The sequence below is a fragment of the Dipodomys spectabilis genome, unplaced genomic scaffold, assembly GCF_019054845.1.
Source record: "Dipodomys spectabilis isolate Male_0828 unplaced genomic scaffold, ASM1905484v1 ptg000069l, whole genome shotgun sequence".
Taxonomy (NCBI): domain Eukaryota; kingdom Metazoa; phylum Chordata; class Mammalia; order Rodentia; family Heteromyidae; genus Dipodomys; species Dipodomys spectabilis.
Window position 1 is genome coordinate 23,224,614 of NW_024870746.1, and position 24,205 is coordinate 23,248,818.

Consider the following 24,205-nt stretch of genomic DNA (forward strand, 5'->3'; position numbering starts at 1 on the left):
AGGTTCTAGAATTCTTACCCATGCAGTAGGGATAGTGACACTGGAAGATGAGATCATTATAATAATTATAAGCCATTATTGGCTGAATAAAGGCAAGTGACATCAATAAGACAGATGGTTTCATTCCAAGTGAATAAGGAATATTCATGTAAATGAGCAGAGGACTCCAGGGGATGATTTCAACTGCTACAGAGGGAAGAGGAAGGAGATTAATCCTAAATTTCTCCTTTCAGAAGATATGAGTAGAAATGAAAATGCATTCAATATTTCTCCAGGAGGATTTTCTACAACTTAGAAATATTTTTTAAAAATGAAATTGATTTAAAATGAGTTTGCTGGCCCTGGCAGACCCCACAGAAGCTAAGCATCTAATTTTTCAATCAGAAGCTGAGTCCCAACTTTTATAAAGAAGGCTTTGAAGGTATTGTGTCTTCTGAGGCCAGCTACATTATAATTCTGTGGGAATTCTCAAAGAATTCTTTCCTAACCTCTCTAGCCCACTAAATTCTCATTTTTCAGAAGTCTTATTTTGGTTTGGTAGCTAAGTACCATGTTGACATTTGGGTTTTCATATTCATTCCACAATTAGGAGCTTAATAAAACAAGAAAAGGAAAATAGGGTAATTGAAAGGTTCACAGTAGTGATCTCCCTGAAGATAATTTTCCTACTCAAATTAAGTAATTTTGTCAGTGTGGAGCTTGAAAGGTGATAGTGGAAACGAACGACATTTAAATGAGGAGCAAATGGAGCCTGCCCCATTGCAGTGAAATCAGAGATGAAATACGTTTACTGGTTTTGGTATTAGCAAGAGAAATGATCCTTGGGAGCCCTGCAGCCATTGTTCCTGTGCGATTTTCAGGCAAATTGAACAAGTCTCATAGCCTCTCTGAAAAAGAACCTTGGCTCTGCCTTGTGTAGTTTGCAGACACATCAGGCTGAATAGAGTTATTTGGGGGGAGCAATGGGATTCTAAAACATGCTGGAAACCTCTGGGTAGAAGGCTGTCTTCAATTTTGAACTCCTGGAGTCTTCTAAATCTTCTGAACATACAGAAGCTGCTCACTTCTCCCTATGAAGAGCAAATTACGACCTTCTCCTTCCCTGCACCACCCCTCTTTCACATTGTGTGAAGACACTAGAGGATTCTCTACCAAGAATCCCTCTGATCCTTGTTGCTAGCTTATAATTAGACTAAGTCATTGCAGAATGCAATGGGTGTGTGTCGTGGCTGGTAATGGAAGAAAGGGACTATAGATAACAAGTGAGTAACAGGTCCTCGGCAGTATAGACCAACAGAAGAGGTAGTGTGAAAATGGATCCTGAAAGGTCTGGATCAGGGAGGGCTAAAACACAGGATTGGACAGAGGCAAATTGATCATTCTGGTATCGCTTCAAAAATACAGGATATGGCATCCTGGCAAGAACTCCAAGGAATGAATGATGTAATCTTGCTTTCAAATGGCTCTTGGGAGAATGGAAAAAGGGTTAATCCTGGCTACTTGAAGTTGAAATGTCAGTACGATCCAGAAGGCAGTGCAGGAAGGAATGGAAAAGCCCCAGGAAGTAAGCTAGATGACCTATGGGATGATTCTTTTCCATAAGGAGGCCCAGAGAATAATATACTACTCACAAAAACCAAGAGAAATGAGCTAGTGAGGAATACAACAGCATTGCTACAATGGTCAGCAGGGGCTTTCCTGTGCAAGCCAGGGCAGATAAAAAAAAGAGGTAGGTAGAGAACTGGACTTGGTGGTACCAGTGGTAACAAGAGGCCTGGGACCAATGAAGCCAGATGGATTTTCTATATTGAGCAACAGGGAGCCTGAACCAAAGAGTTGTGGAGATGAGTAAAAGAGTACTGTGTTCTGAGAGGCAAAGTGGATACTCAACCAACAACGATATTCTTTCATTGGAACCACTGGGAGATGGGGGACAAGGAGTACCCACAATCAACAGTCAAAATCCATTGGCTATTTCTGGGACCTATGCCAATTTTCAGACTCAAAATCTTCTGGGTCCCTAAGAGAAGGAAACGTACAACCTCCCCCCCCCCCCCCAGCAAATTGGCACAGTAATGATCCTGTAAGTCCTTCTCAATAAGACTTACAACAATTTATTTGGTTAAGTATATACAAGGGAGTGGGGGGGGGCACCCAAATCTCCAGGGAGACAATTGGACACAGAGACCAAGCTGACGTGATATCAAGAGAACCAAATCGGCAGTGTGGATGCCTTTTCTAACAAATGGGACAAAAGAAATCCAGATTAATAACGCCCAGGCAAAGGTCCAAACCCAGTGGTAAATTCTATAGTCTCAGAATGAATAACTGGGATTGATGTAATTGTTAGTTGAATCACTGGGTTCTAAACCTGAGGTTTAAGAGCTATAGTATAGCCAAGTAAAGCCCAAGTGACACCTTTAAAAGTGTCCTAGCCCCAGTAAATACCAAACCGTATCTCACGGCCAGAGTAATTCTGGATATCAGCACCATTGTTAATGATCTAAAGGACACAGAGTGATAGTTCATACACTATCTCCACTTCAATTGTTGGCCTCAGCAGAAATCAAGTAGACCTAGAACAGTAACAGCAAACAACTGCACACTCAACCAATTCGTAGCTCCAATTTGAGCCATTGTGTTCATTTGCCTGCTATGAACAAATCAAAATGGCCTCTGGTACAAAGTGTGAGCCTTGGTTTGCTGAAAGCATTCTTTGCTCTTGTCATCAGAAAAAGATGATTAGAGACAATTAGATCATACATATGAATAACATACATTTTTTTAAGTTTTATCCTAGGACGACATAAATCTCCTATTCTTGGCCGTAATATAATCCAAAGGAATCTGGATCATGTGGATATCCTGAAGAGTGTCCATTGACTTATTATTTGGTGATATTGGGCTAATCCAGCCACATGACCAAGCAGCTCAGTGCCTTGTGTAATAGAAGCTCAGTAACATGTCTATTGCTCCAGGGAGGGAAAGATTTAAGATCATACTCTATTCAGAATGTTTTTAGGGGTTCAGTGATGAAAGCGTGCCAGGAAGTCTCCTTCCAAAGTAAAAGACAAAATAAAATCTCTCATAACTCCTACCACAAGGAAATAAACAAGACATCTGCTCAGTGCCATGTTTTCCATACAGGGGAAGGGAATGCTGTTCAGGACCATTAGAAGGATTTTTCTCTTGTCATCTTTCAAGGCTTCTCCTTATACTACTCCTACTGGATCAAACTTGGGTTTCTTCCTCTCCACAGTCTCGGCTGTTTCAAGTTGTGTTCCCATGTGTCGCTTTGTTAAATCGGGGAGGGCTGTTAGTGTTGCCATGGTAGTTGTAATGGTGTCTGGTTGACCCACTTATGCAGCTTGCTTGTGCCCTCAGATTCTTGTAACTCAGCCCCAGATGTAACCCTTACCACTTACAATGAATGGCTGCCAGGCTTGCTTGACCTCGTGTCTTAGCAGATGTAATAGTGCTCAGCTTATGATGGGCAGGTTCAGATACCTACTCACTTAGGGTCCTGGTTCAAGTATCATGTTAGAGCCTAAGATCACACCAGGATCTGATTGTCAAAGGGCATGTGATTCTTCTCTCCAGATGGTACTGAAGAAGGGGTTGGCTTTCCCACTGGGGCTTGCCACAGGCTGTACACAGCTGCCCTGTTCACCACCTGCATGGTTTTACAACTAGCTGGCAAGGCTACTTACACTTCAGCCTGGACCTGCTACAGATCCTTTTCCTGCTTCAGTCCATTCTCTAAAGTCCTTCCAATGAACACAGTATACTTAGTTGTATTTTCTATGAAAGGAGAATGGTTCTATATTAGAATGCATACAGAACCTAGAATGAGACAGATTGAAAGACTGGGTAAAGGCATATGGACAGGCAAGGGAGTGGACAAGACATACAAACATCTCTATATCATTTGCCAATGCCCACCACAGAAAGTCTGTCCAGGAATAGAGGCCCTTAACTGCCAAGTGCACTGAATGGATTGGTCACCCGGCATCAGCCAACTTCAGTCATTGGCCACCCTGGTACTGGCACAGAAGACGCATGAGGGGAAGGGAACACTGAAAGAGGAATAGGCATTGTGCAGGGGCCCATATACAGCACTGAATCTCATTAACCAATGTTGAGTTAGCTCCTAGTGCTGTCTTGTTGTTTGTGGTGCTAAGTATCTAACCACTTGCACACTGAGTTCTCAACATTTGCTCTTAACTGTCTGTTGACAACAGAGCACAACACCAAGTCTCCCATAGAGCTTCATTCCTTGAAGGGACCAATAGCCTTCTTGGTGGGACATGAACGACTTCAGGCTACCTTCATACTGCAAGGGCTACAATTATCAGGAGTGAGATCTGTTCCAAACAGTCACAAAGGGTAAGAACATTCTCGTTTCAATTTCCATACTCAAGTCACAAAGTCACTCCAGGAAGATCAGTCTAGAGCTGTGAGTGCTGTTTTCCTCCAATGAGCCACACCAATCTCCCAATGTGAGCTACGGCTTAATCTGCAACATGATCTCCTGGGAGTCTTTGCTCTGTGATTTCACAGCAATCTGAAGATGAACTTGAACCCATCTTAGCACTTCTCCTAACTGCCTTTGGAAGACTTCTATGTTTGGGGTTGAACGTTGCAGGATCACAAGCTTTGCTTTCGGCTAAATGATGGTTGGGGTTGTAAAAAATCTGCTAAATGACATTATAAAGTAATTATGTGTGCAATCCAAACAAGTTTTATTTCTGTTGTCATTTGGAGCAGTGACAAGTCTCATAGTTCAACTTCCTTTGTGAATTTCTAAGTAGGCCATCAAAGACAATGGGAAGGAAAAGTTCCTCTTTGTAGCACATAACAAGGAAAGGGAGAAAGCTTGCAAAGTGGGAAGCAGAAAAGTTGCCAATAATATAGCACAAGTACAAACCTTGATTGACCACCGAGGAAAGGGGGAGAGGGGCGAGTGTGAACCACAGGGCATAAAAAACGTCTGCACCTTGCTCTTCCATGAACATGAGAGCCCCGGCTTCCCAGGGGGATGATTGAGAACGATAGTTTTATAGCACAAGTAGCTTTTGTTGATTAGCTTTTTGTTTGCTGCTTTCACTCCTATGAGTGTGTTTAGCAAACACCATCTTTTGTCAAAGCTTGGGATTGAAGGCCTGGAGGTAGAAGGGGAAGTTAGGGGGTGGAAAAATCACTTTCCAGATTTGATATTTAGCTTGATACTCCCTCAAAGTAGCAACACAGATGACACAAAAGATAGGACATCATAGCCCTGCTAAGTGTTCTGAAAACAAGCCCGGTACATTACGAAAGATACTCCTTAGGATGAAAAATGATCACATGATGATGATGATGATGATGATGATGGCTGTGGTACCGGGGCTTGAACCCAGGGCTTCATGCTTGCAAAGCAGGAGTTGTGTTCCTTAAGCTACATCTTCCAGACTGTTGCTCTTTTCATTTATGAGATAAGAGTTTCACCTTTTTCTTGGGCCTACCTGGACTACACTTCCCTATTTAGCCTTCTCATCTTAGCTGGAATAACAGATGCTCACTACCACTCCCAACTTTTCCATTAAGCTGAGGGTCTTATGAACTTTTCTTGTTTGGGCTGGCCTCAAACAGTGATCCTCCCAATCTCAGTCTTCCAGATAGCTAGGGTAACAGGTGTGAGCCACTGGTGCATGACAGATTCCATTACTTATTGGTGGTAAATATAGCAAATGTTTTCTTAAAAATATAAATTTAAACACAAACATTACCTCAGAAATACCCTTAGACAATTGATTTTGTTTCACTCTTTGATGAATATATGGGGGAAAGTAAGAGGGAGCAAGGAAGAGAGGGAGGAGAGGAGGACTGAATGGCTGAAAATGCCAAAGTTGGTGGGTTGTTTTTTTGAGGGTCTGGTTATGATAAGACACTTGGCTCCTCTTGCTGACAACTAAGCTAATGATATGACTAGATAATACTTTCTGAGAATTACTATACTCTGGGTATTTTGAGTGGCATAGTTTTCACACATGTTCTATCTATTACCTGTCTGAGGTTGGTGCAGCTATTTCCTGCTGAACAAATTAGGAGAGAGAGAATAAGTAGCCTGACTCAGAGTATTTTCCCATGTAAGTTTGGGACAAGTGGGAGTCTTACTCCAAGGTCCACATGTTCCAAGATGATGCATGTGATACTCCTCCCAGCAGAGGGGAGAGGGCACTCCAGCCACCTCCTTACCACCTGCCTGAATGTTGTTCAGGCCTCTAGTGGGTGAGACACTGTGTACAAGTTTGGTTTGCACACTGCTCAAGGCTATGGCTTCCAAGAGAATGCCTTTCACACTGGAGAAGTATTCTAGGGTCTGGGAGAGGCTGTTGGTGGGAAAGAAAACAGCACACACAGCTGTGCACACTCACCAGCACACATTTGTGCACGTGTGCACACACACACACCACTGTCGTGCCCTAACCTTCTTGTTTTCACGCTGGGAAAGCGGAGGACGCATGCTACAACCAATGGCAGAGCCACAAAGGCTCTCACAACATTCACCGTCAGTAGGGGAGCTTTGGAACTCACCCGAGGGTGTCATTTCATCTATTCTTGATCAGAGTCTTACACTGCAGCCTGCAGTGACCCCATTTCCCTGGATCCCTTAGTTGCTGAGTGCATGACCTGCGTCAGTTCAAGACCAACAAAGGAAGATACATCTTTTACACAGAAAAGAACCTCTTCCAACACAGATTTTCCCAAGGGAAATACTGGGATATTTTCCCTTGTGTCATCCACTGGAATAAACCGCATCTGTCCATGGTTTCTTTCCAAGAAGACCGTATCAATGACTAGGCTGTCCTTTGTCCTGGGCATGAATTAGAAAGCACCAGGCACACAGTCAAACTGAGTCAATAACCTGAAAATCCCAAATGGCTTTTTCTCTGGAAACCAGGGGGGCAGGTCAGCAGGGCACAGCGGGCAGCCAGTGGAGGGGAGAGGGGGACAGGGGAATTCCTCTCCAGACTGCTGAAGTTCCCTTCTCTCCCACTCAGTTGTAGCATCAGTGGTTCTGGAGATGCCTGAATGAGCCATCTGAGCAGTGGGCATCCTAAAATACCCAGGTGCCTACGCTGGGGAAGGCAGGAAAGAAGGAAGGAGTGCATCCATCTATTTTCCCTGAAGCTACCATCACCACCCTGAAAACGGTCCCACAGAAATAAGTGGCATTAGGGACAACACGTAATGAGAGCCAGAGAGAAGAATCTTGGAGCAAGAAGCAGGGAGGTGAGCAACAGAGCTGCTGCTGTGTCTCAAGCTTCCAACGCCCGTTCAGTTCACACACTGTGGGGCGTCTCTCTCTCTCCAGATTTAGAGAAAGCAACTAGAAGACACCCACAGGCCGACATCTTTGAGGCCCCAAGGAAAAAGTCCAAGTGGGCCTTATTCTAGCCTGACATGGATGCAGAAGCCCCAGCTGAGCCCAGAGAACGAAAGGTGAGCTGAGATTTCTTTCCTGAGGTTGGGCTCTAGCTCTAAGTGTGGGTGATCCATTGCAGCAATGCTTCTCAGTGCTTCCAGAAAGCCAGGTAAGGATCACTCTTTCAGCATGGATGGAAAAGGAGGTCATTAGATCAAGGTCATTACATCAACCTCACATACAGCAGAAGCTCCTGTGCCCTGGTTCAATGTTCCTCCCTTGCTTTGCTGTTCCCTTCATTCTAGTCTTCTGCCCTGGGGTTACGGGGAGGAACAGCAGAGAAATGGGACTCCAAGGGACCAGGGGAGGGGACGAGGAAGTCAGATCAGCCTGAGCTGAAGATGAGCGTGCTGTGATTTCTAGCAGGACCCTCCACCCCACCCGAGGGCCTTATCCACTGAACGCAGAGGCCTGTGGTGTCAGCTACTGAATTAGGCCTTTCCTGTATTCTGGAGAAAGGATTCCTGAAGGTCACTGCTGGGGAGGGTGACTTGGAGACTCTCCACTGAGTGATAGCCTTTCGGCGTCCCCTCCTTCCCCCTCCAATCAAGCAGGATAACTTTTATCTTACTCTGGGCTTCCTCATTGCTCTGCAAAGGTCGATTTTGTGCAAGAGATTGTTGCACCATTGGGCATCAGAGAAAAGGGGTGGCAGAAGCAGAGACTTTGGCCCCATTACACGCCATGTGAGGACTTAGCCCTTCAGAAACCACAGCCCAAGAGGACTCTGGCTGCCAATGCCAGAGGTAGCCAGGTTGGGTGGGTATTAGTCTACCTGTGGGGGCAGCCACACATTGGATGAGAGAGGGGACAGGAGCCTGGCACTGTATGGAAAAATGCCACACCGGTGCCCAAGGGAGGGAGCTCCCTCACGCGGGACACGCAAAAGGAAGAGCTAGGAGATGTCAGAAGTCAGGAACAGTTCAAGATCTGGACACTCTAGGGACTCAAAGGCCTTCGTGGATGTGACTGGGCAAAGCTAAGCCAGGTGGCAATTGTCACCGAGCCAGCCCAGACTCGCCTCTGTCTCTCCCTTCCTCTCCTCTCTTTTCCTTGAGTTTTTTGAGACAGCATTTTTCTAAGTGGCCCATATTGTCCTTCAACGTGCCATCTTCCTGCCTCTCGGCTTTTCGGGTGTGAGGATTAGAGGTGTGAGCCACCACACTTGGCAAGAAAATTTTATTTTCAAAAGGGAACTTCATTTTTGTTCATGTTAAGAGATATAAATGGCACATATTTCTATTTTCCTTCCAATTGTCTTCCTCCATCCTTTCTTCTCTCCCCTCTTCTCTTCCTTTCTTCTTCCTTCCCTCCCTTTATTTTTGTTGTACTGAGGATTGAATTTAGGACCTCCATCTTGCTAGGCAGGTGCTCTAACACTTGAGCCATACCCTAACCCCAGATTCTTCATGCTTTTCCTTTCCCCTTCTTTCACATTCTACCCTTCCTTTCCTCTCCCCTCCTACTTCCTCTGCTTTTCTTCTTCTGATTGGATTTCCTCTTGCACAGCCTATGTTCCAAGCTGGCATTGGCTTTGTCTGACTTAGTCTAGTTGGAGGTCAAAGAGTTTCTGCTATGGGGTAAGCCACTGGCTTACAGTTGGTGCATTGACTGTCTTTAACATGAATGAAGTATGGATTCTAGTAGGAAGGGAAAAGCAATGGCCTATTATGGGTGGAAGAACTGTAAGCGTAGATAGAATCAAACAGTAGATTTTTTTTTGAGATAGGTCCAGCCTACGTAGTCCAGCCTGGCCTCAAACTTGTGATCCTCCTGCCTCTGCCTTTCATGCATTAGGATTATAGGTATGCACCACCGCACCTAGACAGAGCAGGTTTTTTGTTTTTTTAGTCTATCAAAAACCATCCATGAGGGCTGGGAAGGTGGCTCAGTGGTAGAGCGCTTGCCTTGCATGCAGGAGGCCCTGGGTTCAATTCCTCAGCAACACATAAGCAAAAAGAAAAAAGCCGGAAGTGGCGCTGTGGCTCAAGTGGTAAAACATTAGCCTTGAGCTGTAGAGCTGAAGGATAGCGCCCAGGCCCAGAGTTCAGTTCCCACGACCGGACCCAAAAATAAATAAATAAACAAAAACCATCCATGACTATCCTATGGGAAATTAAAGAGAAAAGGTAATGCACAGTCGCTGTCATTTGGGGGAGGGGGTGCTGAACTCTGGGGCTGGGCGCTGTCCCTCAGCTCTTCAGCTCAAGGCTAGCACCCTAGCACTTGAGCCACAGCACCATTTCCGGCTTTTTTTTTTTTTTTTTTTGCTTATGTGGTGCTGAGGAATCAAACCCAGGGCCTCAGGCATGCAAGGCAAACGCTCTACCACTGAGCCACCTTCCCAGCCCCTCACTGTCTTTTTAATTAGCAGTAAAAGATCATTGAATGGGGAGTGGTCCTTACAGTGTCCATTAAAGGAGCAGTGGGGCCCTGTTCACAGTCCCTGCACCGTGTGCTACATCCTGGTCCAGAGCTTGAAGGTAGAAAAAAGACCAAGACACAAAGCCCTGCCCTTAAGGAGCTGCCCAGGCCAGGCGGGGAGGAGCAGCATGGACTATAGGAAAGAGAGCAGCTTTCTAGAAGCAGAAGCAGGAAAGTACCAACAGCAACTGAGCCTGAGGTTTAATTTTCATTTCATCTTCCTGATGGAGGTGTGCTAACTGCGACACAGAACGCTTTCCCTGGAGGCACCAAGTCCCCTGTGCAACACGGAGAGGTGAGGACAGAAGGGAAGGCAACGCTGTTCCCACGCTCGCCGTGCTCAGCTGCTCTGACCACACTCTCCTGCTGTAGAGCAGTCACCCCTCATCTCCCCTGGAGATGAGGCAGACCCCCGAGATTGTATCCTCCAAACCCTCTAATTCCAACCAAGTTTAAACTTCCAATATGTGTTCTCTCCACTCTGTGATTCTCTTTCCAAAATCAGGGTGTTTTGTCTCTCCTGAACACAGAAGCTTCATGACAAGGGACATTTCACCATAGTGACAGTCACTCAGGCGAAATGCGTGTGTAGGAATGGGGGACATAGCTATGCGTTCCCAAGGAGGGTTGTTCTCGTCATGCGCGTGGGCATATCCTATTGCGCAGCTCCGGCTCAGGGCAAACACATTCCCAAAATGAGAAGGCGCCCAGCCCACGGCTCACCACCAGCTTCTCAGTTGCCTCCCCTTGGGCTTTTCTCCGTATATGATGGTTTTGTTTTTGTTTTTGTTTTGTTTTGCTTTTGCAGGTCACAAACCAGAGCACAGGATGGAGAATGATCTTGGTCCTCATGCTGTGCCTGCTACAAAGTAAGTTCTAAACATATCCACGTTGAATCTTCTAGACTACACACATTCCTGGAGGGTACTTCAAGGAAACCCAGTACAGTCTGGGTAGATCTGTGGCTGTCAAGGCCTGGGATGCTGAGATCTAAGGTCCTGCAGTGGATTCAGGGAGTGTGGTCAGATTAGACACTGCAGGAATGAGGGAGAGGAGAACTCACAGACAGGACCTAGGCCTGACTTGATAATATCTAAAACATCCAATATTGTGATGTTCCCCACACCTCTGCTTTCTTAAACAAAGACCATTAATCAGCTACTTTTTCAGGAGACTTCAGAGTGTGTAAAATACAGACATAGCCTTACTTTCTTCTCACTCTTCTTCATTCCAGATTAGAGACATGATAATGGCTCTACCCTAGTCTTAAAGAGTTCTGTCTACAAAGGCGCTAATTGGGTCAAAAATTGTATTTATTAATTTATTTGATTGACTGTGTGCCAGAGATAAGGGACAATGACAATGTGTGTGTGTGTGTGTGCGTGTGTGTGTGTGTGTGTGTGTGTGTGTGTGTGTGTGCCAGTTCTGAGGCTTGAACTTAGGGCTGTCCCTAATTTCCTATTGCTCAAGGCAAGCACTCTACCACTTTGAGCCACAGCTCCACTGAGATGAGTCTCACAAACTTTCCTACCCCAGATGGTGTGAAAACATGATCATCACATCTCAGCCTCCTGAGTAGCTAGGATTATAGGCACTTGGATAAAAAAAAAAAAAGACAATTTTTTAAATGAAAGCTAGGCACCAGGATCAAAAAAATATTTCAATGAAAGATAGGATTTCTGTCCTAAATATCCTTGCAAGCTGTGGTAGTAAGGCTGGCCATGTATAGCTCAGGCTCAGATTTTTATTCTAAAGGTAATGGGTAGCCATAGTATGTGGCTAGAGGGTCTATTCCCTAGAATCTCGTCCCCAGTATATACCTAAGAAACAACTATTAAATGAAGGAAAATGCTTTATGATTATGTTAAAAAAAAAGAGATTAACCATGTCTGGTGAATAGACAAATCAGTTTTAATGAATCAATGGTAGAGCTAATATTGGAGAAATGTGACATACCACCTGCTTAATCTCCCACTGTTCCCTTTTCATTTTTTAAAAAGCAAATATAAGCTTCCCTGTATCTGATCAGGCAGATTTTAATTCTTTTAATTTAATTAATTAATTAATTAATTAATTATTGTCAGCTGAGGGTCTTGACCTCTGGGCCTGGGCACTATCCCTGAGCTCTTCAGCTGAAGGCTAATGTTCTACCGCTTGAGCCACAGTGCCACTTCCGGCTTTTTCTGTTTATGTGGTCTGAGGAATGGAACCCAGGGCCTCATGCATGTGAGGCAAGCGCTCTACCACTGAGCCACCTTCCCAGCCCAGACCCATGATTCTTGCCGACATCTAGATTATAGTCCAAAATTAGTTGCTTTGAGTCTTGAGTGTTCTAAATTTGATCATGTCAAATATCCAGTTTAATATGTCATTCAGCATTTTAGCCTTGATCCCAAGACATGCCTCCTACATCCCCTGTAGACTGGAAGTGGGTGTGGCACTGCCTTCCCTCTCCCCATGGGATAACGCAGTCAGAATAATAGAGGAAGGGGAGGCCAGAGGACAGGCCACTCCGACAGGCAGGGCTGAGGGGAAGGGGTTAGACTTGGCTCCTTACCTCTTCCTCTTGTGGGTGCTTTTGTGGACACTTGTGGCTCAGCTCCTCTCTTTGCCCAGGCTCATCCTCAGCGCCTTCACATAAAGATCTCCATCTCAGATGGTGGCGGGCTGGCTCTCTCCCCTCCAAGACTCACCTCTGTGCTGTGGACACATTTCCATCCTCATCACCCTTCTGGCAAGACAAGCATCCCTTTGCAGGTACATCCCTCCCTCCTCTTTGTTCCGCCACAGGCCTCCTCCAGTGCTCTAACGGAAGCCACAGCAATAGATAACTGCTGGGTAATGATGGATGTGAGAGCCAGGCACTTCTACTACCTACTCTAAGGGGCAGAAAACTGGTCAAAGCACATTGGTGATACCATATTGGTTCTACTGTGCTAGCCCATTATTTAAGTTTCACAGGTGACTAACATGGAATTGTATAACACTTCAATTATTATATCAAAAAAGGAATGATGGGTTAGTAACCTACCACATGAGTTTTTAACTTGGGTATTAATTTTTTTCAATGAACCTTGATTAAGGATTGTTCATCAGCTTTCTATGCCAAAGTCAGATCCCCACATGGATGTCAGAAGAACACCTGAAATCTGGGCTATGAACGTTTAATGAGAGTATCGATTTTGTTATTCTGAGATAGTTTCCAGTTGATATTCGGGAATATTCTTGCCTTTTAGTGGTAAATTTCCACTTATCTTTACTGTGAGTGGCATGACTTAGGGTGTGTTGTTTAATTAAACCTACAATGGGATTAACACAGCCATTGAACTTATGGTCTCTGTTTTTCCTGTAGCAAGTGCTTAGCGCAAACAATAGGCAGGTCACATATGATTGTTCTAAAAAGGCTCTTGACTCAACATTCTGCTCTTGCCATTGTGGTTTTTATTTCTTTTTTTGAAATAGGTCCTGAATATGTAACCCAGGCTGGCTTTAAATCATGATTCTTCTGCCTCAGCCTCCTAAGTGCTGTAATTATAGGCATGGGGCACCATACCCAGCCTCATCTTGAAATCTCCAATAAATTTTGGACAAGGCATACTGCATGTTTAGTTTGCACTCAGACTCATAACTTAGCTGCTCCTGACAATAGGATAGTAAACAGGTTTTTCTTGGGTTCAGGGGCCCTAAAGATACAGGACAAAGGGGAAAAGCTTTGATGGAGTAAGAAAAGGTCGCTGTCACTCTTTGTCAGATTGTTCTGGATATATAATTTTAGACTAGATTAAACTTTTGAATTTCCAAGAGAAACAAAGAAAACTATGATCCAGTCAGTTATGTCCGAGATTGCATCAAGGTCCAGAGAAGTCAGCAGAGAAATTAGAAGGAGGTACCCTGTAGGGAGTCATTCTGTATTGTGGCAAGGTCTTGCGGTTTCCTATGGCTTGTCTTTGTGCTTGTTGCTACAGTGATATTCATAATCCTGCTCAGCTGTATGGGTCTGTATTCATCTATGTTTGCTTGTCTGTTTGTATAGAATAGGGTCCAATGTGAACTATTTCATGGCTGCCAGTCTGGAGATGGACCTGCCCTTCCTCTACCCCAAGCCTAGCATGATTCTTGTGTTTGGGGAACTCTGTCTCTCTGTCTCTGTCTCTGTCTCTCTGTCTCTGTCTCTTTCTCTCTCTGTCGCTCTCTCTCTCTCTCTCTTCAGAGGAAAAGCATGCTGTTATGTCCACACTGTGTAGCATCCTTATTTTCCATCCCATGCAAACCCCAGGCCTCTGTCAGAGGCTTGCTCCTCCCTTTTACCTGCACGCAGGCAGCATCTGCTCAAACATCTGCACGGTGGAATGAACCCAGGCTCTGGATGGACTTGCATGAGAACACTCAGGCCCAGTTAGCATTAGATAAACAGTGGGTATGATTCTTGTTGCATCTTTTAGATGGGATCTCAGGTACAGTTTTCTTCTGCTTCTTGGTTCTACTTCGCCAGTGGCTAAGCTCTGTCATGTCTACATGGGTTCAGCCCCACTTCCGTGGTAGCATTTTTCTGACCTGACTCCTTCTCCTTTGACAATGTTCTTCGCCTGCAGCTGCAGATGTGTTGAAGGGCCCAAGGCTGGTGTCTGGAGAAGCCGGGGGAGCTGTCATCATCCAATGCCATTACACCCCCTTACCCGTCAACAGGCACCAAAGGAAGTACTGGTGCCGTCTGGGGCCTCCAATGTGGATCTGCCACACCATCCTGTCCACCAACTACTACACTCACCACAAGTACCTTGGCCGTGTGGCTCTAGCAGACTTCCCACGCAGTAGCTTCTTCGAGGTGCGGCTCTCCCGGCTGTCCCTGGATGATGCGGGGCACTATCGCTGTGGTATTGGAAATAGAAACAACTTGCTCTTCCTCAACATGAATCTGATCATCTCTGCAGGTATGAGCTGAGGGCTGATGGGCCAAACTTGGGAAGTCAAAGCTAGGATAGGAAAGGTGAAAGAGAAGGCTGAGACCAGGAAGGCTTTAAACCTTAGGCCGTAAAAAAAGCTGGACCCAGGGCAAAGGCTCTAAAAGGCAGGCTTGCAGTTGAGAAGGAAGCTGCCTTCAGGAAGAAGGTAGATATTACAAGCCCTTCCCAACCAAATGCATACATGCCATTCTACCCAGCCCTTCCGCCAGCAAATGCTGTGGAATCTGTATTTGAGGTATGTTCCAAGGAAGTAGTGACTTAGATAGTGTGGTTTCTTAGGGTTCTAAAAGCTCCCTGTTCACACATACAAAGAAAAGGGATATCAGCCCAGTGCCAGTGCCTCAGGCCTGTAGTCCTAGCTACTCAGGAGGCTGAGATCTGAGGATCGTGGTTCAAAGCCAGCCCATGCAGGAAAATTTGTGAGACTCTTATCTCCAATCAACTACTCAGAAAAAGCTCCAGTGGTAAAGTCCTAGCCTGGAGCACAAACTGGCTCAGGGACAGCACCCAGGCCCTGAGTTCATGCCCCAGGACTGGAAAAACAAAACCAAAAAAACAAAAACTAGAAAGGGGGCAACACTGCAGAATAGCCACAACAGGCCAGATAGGGGAATTGGAACTGCATCCTATCGTGACAGACCCTTGCTGAGTTCCTCTGCAGACAAAAGGGACAGCTCTCAAGCCCAGGCTCTGTGTAGAAAATTCCAGAAGGTTGATCCAGAGTCGGGTACTTAAAAGGGCAAAGAAGAGCCTTACGGTGTGAAAGCCACTCTCCAGAAGAAATGGCGTGTTAGGAAACGGCCTGCTAGCTGGTGTTTTGACACACAAGACCTTACAATGTAGTGGCAGCAGACCTGAAATTCTCTCTGTAGCCCAGGCTGGCCTGGAACTCATAAACATCTTGCTTCAGCTGGGACTACAAGTGAGAGTATCATCACATCAGCTTCTTTGTTGTTATATTTTTTGGCAGTACTGGGGTTTGAACTCAGGGCCTCTAGCTTGCTAGTCAGGCCCTCTACATACAGCCACAATCCCCCAGCCCTCTTTCGCTTTAGTTATCTTTTCAGGTAAGGGCTCATGTTGCCATGCAGGGCTGGCCTAAGATCTATCTACCTGTGCCTTCTGGGTGGCTTGGTTCCTAGATGTGTACAGCCATACCTAGCTTGTTAATTGACTTATTGCTAACTTATTGCCTTGCTTGGCCCTAATAGCTGGGGTTACAGGGCTAACTCACTGCACCTGACGCTGGCTTCTTTTTCTGAAAAGCAGTACTTGATGTGCTGTATACCTCTGGGGAAAGAGCTATCATGGTTTCCTATGTTGACGGGTAGAAGATATATGCAACTCAGAGGAGCTTAGGGCCGGGAGCAGTAGCTCACGCCTGTAATCCTAGCTACTCAGGAGGCTGAGATCTGAGAATCACAGTTCAAAGCAGGAAAGTCTGTGAGACTCTTATCTCTAATAAACCACTCAGAAAACCAGAAGTGGCACTGTGGCTCAAGTGGTAGAATACTAGCCTTGAGTTGAAGAGCTGAGGGACAGTGCCCAGGCCCAGAGTTCAAACTCCACAACCAAAACAAAAAAAAAAAGAAAGAAAAAAGAAAGAAAAGAAAAAGAGCTTAAGAATATTGTGTCTACGTTTGCAAGAGATTAGAGAACACATCTAGATTTGCACCTTTTTATTTTATCTGACATATTGACCAAAGAGTGCATCTCTTAGTGGTTGCTTCATATTTGGCAAACGTTTTAAAGCTACTGCCCTTTGCTCTACCCAGTAAGCAGCTTGCAAAGCCTTCCCCTCTGGTCTCCCTCTACTGTTCATGCAGGTCCTTCCAACACGGCCCCCACCACCCCTCCAGCTCCCAGTAAACTCATCACAGCATCCTTTGGGACAGCAGCTCCAGGAACCCCAGGACCTCCTCAGACTCAAGAAGAAGAAGAGGGATCAGAATGTGATAGAATTGTTCCAAGTGCTGAAACCAGCAAAACCCAGAGAAGACAAAGCCCAGGGACAGACAGGGAAGTAGCTCCAGAAATGCACAGCCAGACAGAAGGCTCCATCAAGACAACAGTCTCCACTGTGGAGAGTCCAGCTTTAAATCACAGAGGCTTGTCCCGTACACCAGAGGATGCATGGACACAGAGCACCGGGAGATCAGTAACAAATGAAATTAGGATCACACAGAGTGAGCTCCAGATGACAACTACACAGGCCAACTGGCCAGGGGAGGGAACAGAGAGAGTCAGGATGGCTCTGGGGACAGCCAGGAAGACCACAGAGACCACAAGGCCCTCAGCCTTGATGTCAGCACAAGCTCCCTGGGATATCCTTAGAGAAACACTAGTGGTTTCTCAGCAACAAGCCCTGGGCTCTATGGAGGGATCAACTCTGGCTCCAGGTACATGGACCTTGGAGACCCCCCACTTAGATGCAGCATCTGTGAAAGGAAGCACTGACCAGAACCTAGACAGCACTACTGTGGGATATGGTGGTCTCCAAGGAGATAGTAGCTCCCAAGCAACACTGAGCCAGGCCCTAGCAACAGATCGCCTGAGGCCCACTGGCAAGGGGGCTTCCATGAAGAGGTGAGCCTGAGGCCTCTCCCTTGGGTGGGGACCCTGCATCTGCCCTGACCTATGCCATGTCTATACATGTCTCTCCCTTTGTACTTACAAGAGAGTAAAGGCCAGAAGACATAAATATCAGCTACTACCCAAGGGCCTTTGTTATGAGAATGCCACTTGAGTGCTTTCACGTGGCTTGCAAGAAAAGTGTGTGTGCGTGTGTGTGTGTGTGTGTGTGTGTGTGTGTGTGTGTGTGCGCGTGTGCACGCACGCACGTGCTTGAACTTGGGGCCTCATATTCTTGCTTGGCTTTTTCATTCACAGGTGATGCTCTACCACCTGAGCCACACTTCCACTTCTGGCCTTTCTTCTGGTTAATTGGTGATAAGAATCTCAAATTTTTGACTTCCTGGGCTGGCTTTAAGTCTCAGTCCTTAGCCTCTTGAGTAGCTAGGAGTATAAGTGTGAATCACCAGTGCCTGGCACAAGCAAAATCTAAATGGTAGAACAATAGAATTTGTAGGTTGGAACCTTTGGCACTTCTTTTTTTTCTTGCTTTCTTTCTTTTCTTTTTTTTCTCTTTCATGTTTTGGCACTACTAGGGTTTAAACTTGGGCTTTTGTTTGCTAAGTAGGTGCTCTACCACTTGAGCCACAACTTAGCCCTTTTGCTTTTTAGTGATTGTTCAGATAAGAGCTCATGTTTTTGCCTAGGGTTAGCCTCAGACCACAGTCCTCCTTCTTATGACACCAATGTTGTTGGATGTCAGGTGTGTCACCACACCTAGATTATTTCTTTTTTCTTTTGGTCATGGAGATTGAGCTCTGGGCCTGAGTGCTGTCCTTCAGCTCTTCAGCTCAAGGCTAGCACTCTACCACTTGAGCCACAGCACCACTTCCAGTTTTCTGGTGGTTTACTGGAGACAAGAGTTTCATAGCCTTTCTTGCCTGGGCTGGCTTTGAACTGTGATCCTCAGATCTCAGCCTCCTAAGTAGCTAGGATTATAGGCATGAGCTACCCGGTGCTGGCTAGATTATTTCTTGAGAAGGGATCTCATTAACTTTTTTTCCTGAGGATAACCTTGAACATGAGCCTCCTGATCTCTAGTTCCTAAGTAGATGGGATTATGGGCATAAACCACAATGGACAGTCTAAGGTTTGTTTAAAGATGAAGAACAGAAGATTAAGAGAGGGAAGGGGACTTACTGAAGCCATAAGGAAAGATAGTGGCTTGAGTCCCAAACTTGTTTGTGCTCTTTCTCACCGTGGCACATACTATGGCCCACACATAGGAGTGTGGGGTAAGGCAGCGGATTTGGGACTTCAAAATCTGAGAACAGCAATATTGCTGCTAACCCGCATGGACACCAGGGCAGCTGACTTACCTGAACCTCAGCCTGCTCACCTGTGAGATGGGAGGCATGAGCCAAAAGGTCTTTGATCTTCTATCCAGCTCCAACCTCTCCTCTTGTGTTCTTCCTTCCCTTCCCTGACCCTTTCCTCTCTAGTGCTTTTCCAGATGGGGAAAGCAGCTCTTGGATCCTGACTCCTGGTTCAACGATGCTGGCTCTGTTTCTGCTCGTGGCTCTTGTCCTGATACAAAGGAAGATCTGGAGAAAGAGGACCTGTGAGTTGGTGCTAAGTATCCCCATAGTTAGGGAAAACGTGGCTTGGAAGAGCTATATTCTAGTCTGAGCCATTTAATGACACTGTGGTTTTGTACTAAGAAACCTGCTGTTATTCAAATGGGTTTGGCATTCATTATATGTGACTTGCCATTTCTCCTTCACAGTTTTCAATATTCCTTCTTTGTTCTCTATATTTTGTATTTTAATTATATTATGTCTAGAGGTGTTTCTTCTCTGACTTTGCCTGATTGGTATTCTGGAAGCCTCCTCTACCTGGACGACCCTGTCTTAAGGGGGGGAAAGTCTTCTGCTATAATTTAAATCTAGCTCTAGCTTTTATCTCTTCGCCTTCTTCTGTACCCATTACCTATAGATTTGGCCTTTTGATGGTATCTCTGGAAGTCTTATAACTTCCTTTGTCTTTTCTTAGTGTTTTTCTGTTTTATTTTTCAAGGCTTTTGATTGAGCTAATTCCTCTCCTGTATCTTCAATCCCTGACAATATATTTTCAACTTGTTCTATTCTTTTAGCTAGACTTTTGAGTATTTTTATTTAAGATATTGAATTATTCATTTTCAAGATTTCAATCAGACTTTTTGAGACATATCTTTATTGAATTCCACTTTCTTATTCTGTGTTGTCTTCTTTATTTCATTCAGCTGTCTGATTTCTCTTTGAACTAAGTTACTTGTTTGTATTCCCTTTTAGTTCATTTGGCTGTTTAGACATTTCTTCAACTGTATTGATTGATAATTTTTGTCATTGCTTTTTTGAACTTGTTTGGAATTTCTTTCTCACTACTATCATTTACACCTTTTATTGTAAAAATTATTGGCTTTTGAGGGACATATGCTGCCTTGTTCACTCATGAATTTTGTGATTCTTTTCACTGAGATTTGTGCATCTAAGAAGTAGCTTTTAGGTGGAATTTTCAGCATACTATGTCCATTTATTTATTTATTTATTTATTTTTGTCAGTCATGGGCCTGAACTCTGGGTCTGGGCATTGTCCCTCAGCTCTTCAGTTCAAGGCTAGCACTCTACTGCTTGAGCCACAGCGCCACTTCCGGGTTTTTCTGCTTATGTGGTGCTGAGGACTTGAACCCAGGGCCTCATGCTTGCAAGGCAAGTGCTCTACCACTGAGCCACCTTCCCAGCCCCTCCTATGTCCTTTTAATTGATGATTTCTCAGAGGTTACCTAAGACTGGGTAATGGTTGGGTTGTGGTATATTTAACACTCAGGGTAAGAAAACGAGGCTGTAAAACTGTTGCAGTTGATAAAGCCACAACCTTGTGCATGTGGGTGGCAATTCCTAGCAAAGATGAGTCACTACTACTGCTCTAGTATCTTCAGATGAATACAGCTGTCTCTAATGGCATCTTGAGCCACAGTCACACACCCCTGTGGATGACTAGAGCTAGTGCCACACCTGTGCCTCTGCTGTGTGCCCACATAGGGAGACCCAAGCTCATCCCTGCCTATCACTTCTTTCATGGCTGCCTGACAGAGGCCACTGCCTCTGCTGTCTAAACTGCCTTTGCAATTCCTTGTAACTTAAATGCCTCTGTAGGAACCTGCCACATTCCTTCTTCTCAATCAGTTCTTGTGACTAACTGATGCCAAAATTCTATGGCAAAGTGTACCATGACTTCTTGAGTCATCAATATTCCTTATTCTCGGCCCCCAGAGGAACTCAAACTCAACAGTAAGCCCTAAGATGGCATCTTACAATAAAGGAAATGATAGAAGGTTTTGTTTCACCAGAGCTAGCTTTCCACTGCAGAACATTTGCTGTCCCACAAACCCCTGTGCTGGCATTTAGGCTTGTGGAAACAAGCAGCTAAATGGTCATTCTGTCTCTAGGGCCATCTATTTCACCTTGGAATGAGGTATTCTGCTTCCTTTCCCATTCTCAGGGAGTCAGTAATGGGCTTGGAACTCCTTGCTGCTCCTTCATGGTTCCTGGCTCTCTCTCTCTCCTTGGAATCTAGTGTAGTCTGTGTTATCAGAGTCTTCTCATTCACAGAGTGGTAGATGCTTCAAACCTGACATCTTGCTCTGCCTCCACTTTGACTTGGTTTCTTAATTAGCAAAATAGGACATTATCTTTGTACTTAGGGCTCAGTGGTATCCAGAGCTCAAGGAGAAGCTCTTTGGAGGATAGTAGAGCTACTTTAGCCATAGATATGGAGACAGCTCTACCCACAAAGCACACAAGTGCAGAGGCCAGTCCTGGGGCCACGGTCTACAATACCCCCTGTGCGTGGCCCCACAGGTAATCTCACAGAAAGGCACCACATTTAAATTATCCTGAAGTGAGCGTCTCATGCGGTGTAGATGTGATGCAGAAAAGGAAATCTTCTCTGGGAATAAGTGAGGGAGGCTGAGTTTGTTAGAGCTGGGAGGCTGAAGGTCTGGCCTAAAAATTATTGTTCTAATAATGTCTTACTGCTAATCTTAGGTTATTAGGGAGCTCTCAGGAACATGTGGTAGGTGCATGGGAGTTTGCAGGAACAAATTCAGCAATATCTACCCAGAATTCTCATACTCTGCCTTGTGTCTCTGTAGCTCAGGAAGCAGAAAGGGCACCAAGAGTCACTCTGATTCAGATGACACATCTCCTGGAAGTAAACCCCCCAACCAAAGCAACTCTTCCATGTGCAAGGAAAAGCACTGCATGACTTTCCTCCTATACAAGCCAGCCTGACCATCCAGGAAAAGGACCCAGGACCCTGAGAAATGGAAACAGCTGTTACGATAGAGCAAGGATTAGGACCAAACAACTTCATGATCCTAGCCCTTTTCATTTTCCTTCTTCCACCTGCATGAAGACAAGTGAACAGAGCTTAAAGCCCACAAAGGGAATAGGAGGTTGACCATCTTGGACCCTGGAAGTTCAAGTATTCTCCACATGTCTCCATCGGTGACAATATGACTCAAAGAAGCTTTCAAGAAAAGACCTAGGAAACACTAGAAGAAGCCACCTGGGATACGTGTGAAATTTCCATTTCGGGAAGCTTCCAACAGTGTGGAAAACAACTTTTTTTGGCCATCACTGTTAACCCTACTTTTCTGATGTTTATTCAGCCTTAATCTGCTACTCACATTTACTAATGATTGTCTCTATCAGTTAGGCTTGCTCAAGTAGAGACTCAGCTACTTAGAGCAGTAATTATGAGAAGTGGAGCTGTGGCTCATGTGGTAGAGCACAAGCCTTGAGCAAAAAAGCTAAGGAACAGTGCCTAAGCGCTGAACTCAAGCCTCAGCAGCAGCATACCCTCACAGAAAGAACAATAATTGTACTTTATTCACCTCAAGTCTCCAGAGAACTTACAGCTCAGTAGGACCCTAGTATCTCTCTGTGGCTGATTTGCTGTCTGGGAAGGAATGGGCTCAGTGGCTTCTGGGGACTCACCCAGACAAGAGCTCTGAATTTCCCTGGGCCTCTGCCCTGTCATCTGGGAGGCCCCGGATGGGTCTCTAGTAACAGGTGGTTTCTTTGTTGAGACCAAAGGAAAGAATGCTTAGCCCGCATTTAACCCCATCTACATTGTGTTACAAACTTTGTGACCCAATCAAGATTTTCTGGGATTTTCCTAAATTCATAGAAGAAAGTGCTTTTTGGTAGATTTTTACTTTCTTTATAAAGTCCTTCTTGTTCACTTATGAGTCTTTAAGCTCAAAGACTGTTAACAAAACTGGAAATTAATGTTGAAGGGTTGAGGTTGGGAAAAAAAAATAGAGGAATGTTATGTGGATTCTGTCTTATAACCATTATTATCTCATGAACATTGGGGAACTTTTTCTCCCTCCCATAACCCCACTGACTTTTCAGAAATCACATCTGGTTTCTTTTTTGTTCTCTTGACAGATGTGTTAGCAAGCTGTCTGGACTCTGTGTTTAGACAGAGCAGCCCTTTGAGCAACAGGAGCAGAAGGGAAAGGCTCCAGTATGGAATCGGAATTGTGATATAGACATCTCCAGAAAACCCTCAGCCCCTCCTTCTAGGCTGTCAGCAGCATCCAAACCCTTCAGTAACAACCCTTCCTCCTATCTATCTGGTTGTGACCCTGGATGCTGAACCCAGAAAGCTAAGGGAGGCTGTGAAGGGCTTCTAGGGCAGACTTCTTGTTTTGAATAAAAGTAGGTTGCACGCATCTGACCAAGCAGAACCACAGAACTGATAACTGCTTAAGAGATTAACTCCTAAATCCTTCCGTCTAGCAGTGAGGACACAGAGGCCTTGTTGAAGTCAGTTGTTTGAAACCACTCAGGGAAGCCAGCTAGTGAGAGCAGAGTTACTACTACAGAACTTGTGGCCTTACTTTTCTGGCATTGCCAGTTCACTGTTAGAATGGAGCACTGTAACAAAGCAAGACTCACGGTCAAAACTCTACAATTCTGCAGTAATTTTTCCAGACTAGTTTCATGGCCACAACCTTGGGGCTTGTCTGAAAATCTGCAAGAGACACAGGGAAGACTATTATTTCAATCCATGATCCCATAGTAAGGAAGAAGCCCTGATATTATTCATCTAAGACTACTTGGCTTATTAGTGGTAGATACAGGCCAGAATTCAAGCTGTTCACTCTACCCAACGAGTGTTTACCAAGTTGTCCAATGAACGCAGCTTCTCAGCATGCTAAAAGGTCTTAGGAGGAAAACACAACTTAGTAGGTCAAAGAAGTCTGGGAAATGCTAAATTAGCCAACAACTACATTTTTCTATTCAGAATTTCTGAGCCTTTAACATAAAAAGAAATATTATAAATACCTCTGAAGGTGGGGAAGGTTATACGTGTTAGACTATCATGTTTGGTAAAGCAATCACACTGAACTAAAGTTTCTCATATCACTGTCAGTGAAATCTGTTGCACTAAGCCAGGAGTTGGCTGACTTTCTATAAAGGGCCAAAGAGCAAATATTTTAGACTTTGCCAATTATACAGTCTTCATGGCAGCCATTCAGTTCTGTCCAAGTAACATAGAAGCAGCCAAAGTCCATCAGCTAAACAGTGGCTGTGCTGCGTTCTACAAAAATCTTGTAGAAAACAGGACGAGGTTGTATTTAGCCCTCAAACAGAATTTGCAATCTCCACAGAAGCCACAAGACCATGTAAGACTCTGCTGTCTCTCTGATGTGTGGGTTCAGACT

General features: G+C 45.0%; 1 protein-coding gene across 1 annotated transcript; it reads left to right on the plus strand.

The window, feature by feature from the left end:
• The first annotated feature begins 7,103 nt into the window (after positions 1–7,103).
• Positions 7,104–23,846, plus strand: Fcamr (Fc fragment of IgA and IgM receptor). The gene is given in 8 exon segments (XM_042681949.1): positions 7,104–7,485; positions 10,701–10,761; positions 12,509–12,649; positions 14,485–14,823; positions 16,683–17,442; positions 18,930–19,048; positions 21,620–21,684; positions 21,686–23,846. Coding segments are annotated over 8 exon segments (1,626 nt in total). The 5' UTR covers positions 7,104–7,446; the 3' UTR covers positions 21,788–23,846.
• The last annotated feature ends 359 nt before the right edge of the window (positions 23,847–24,205 follow it).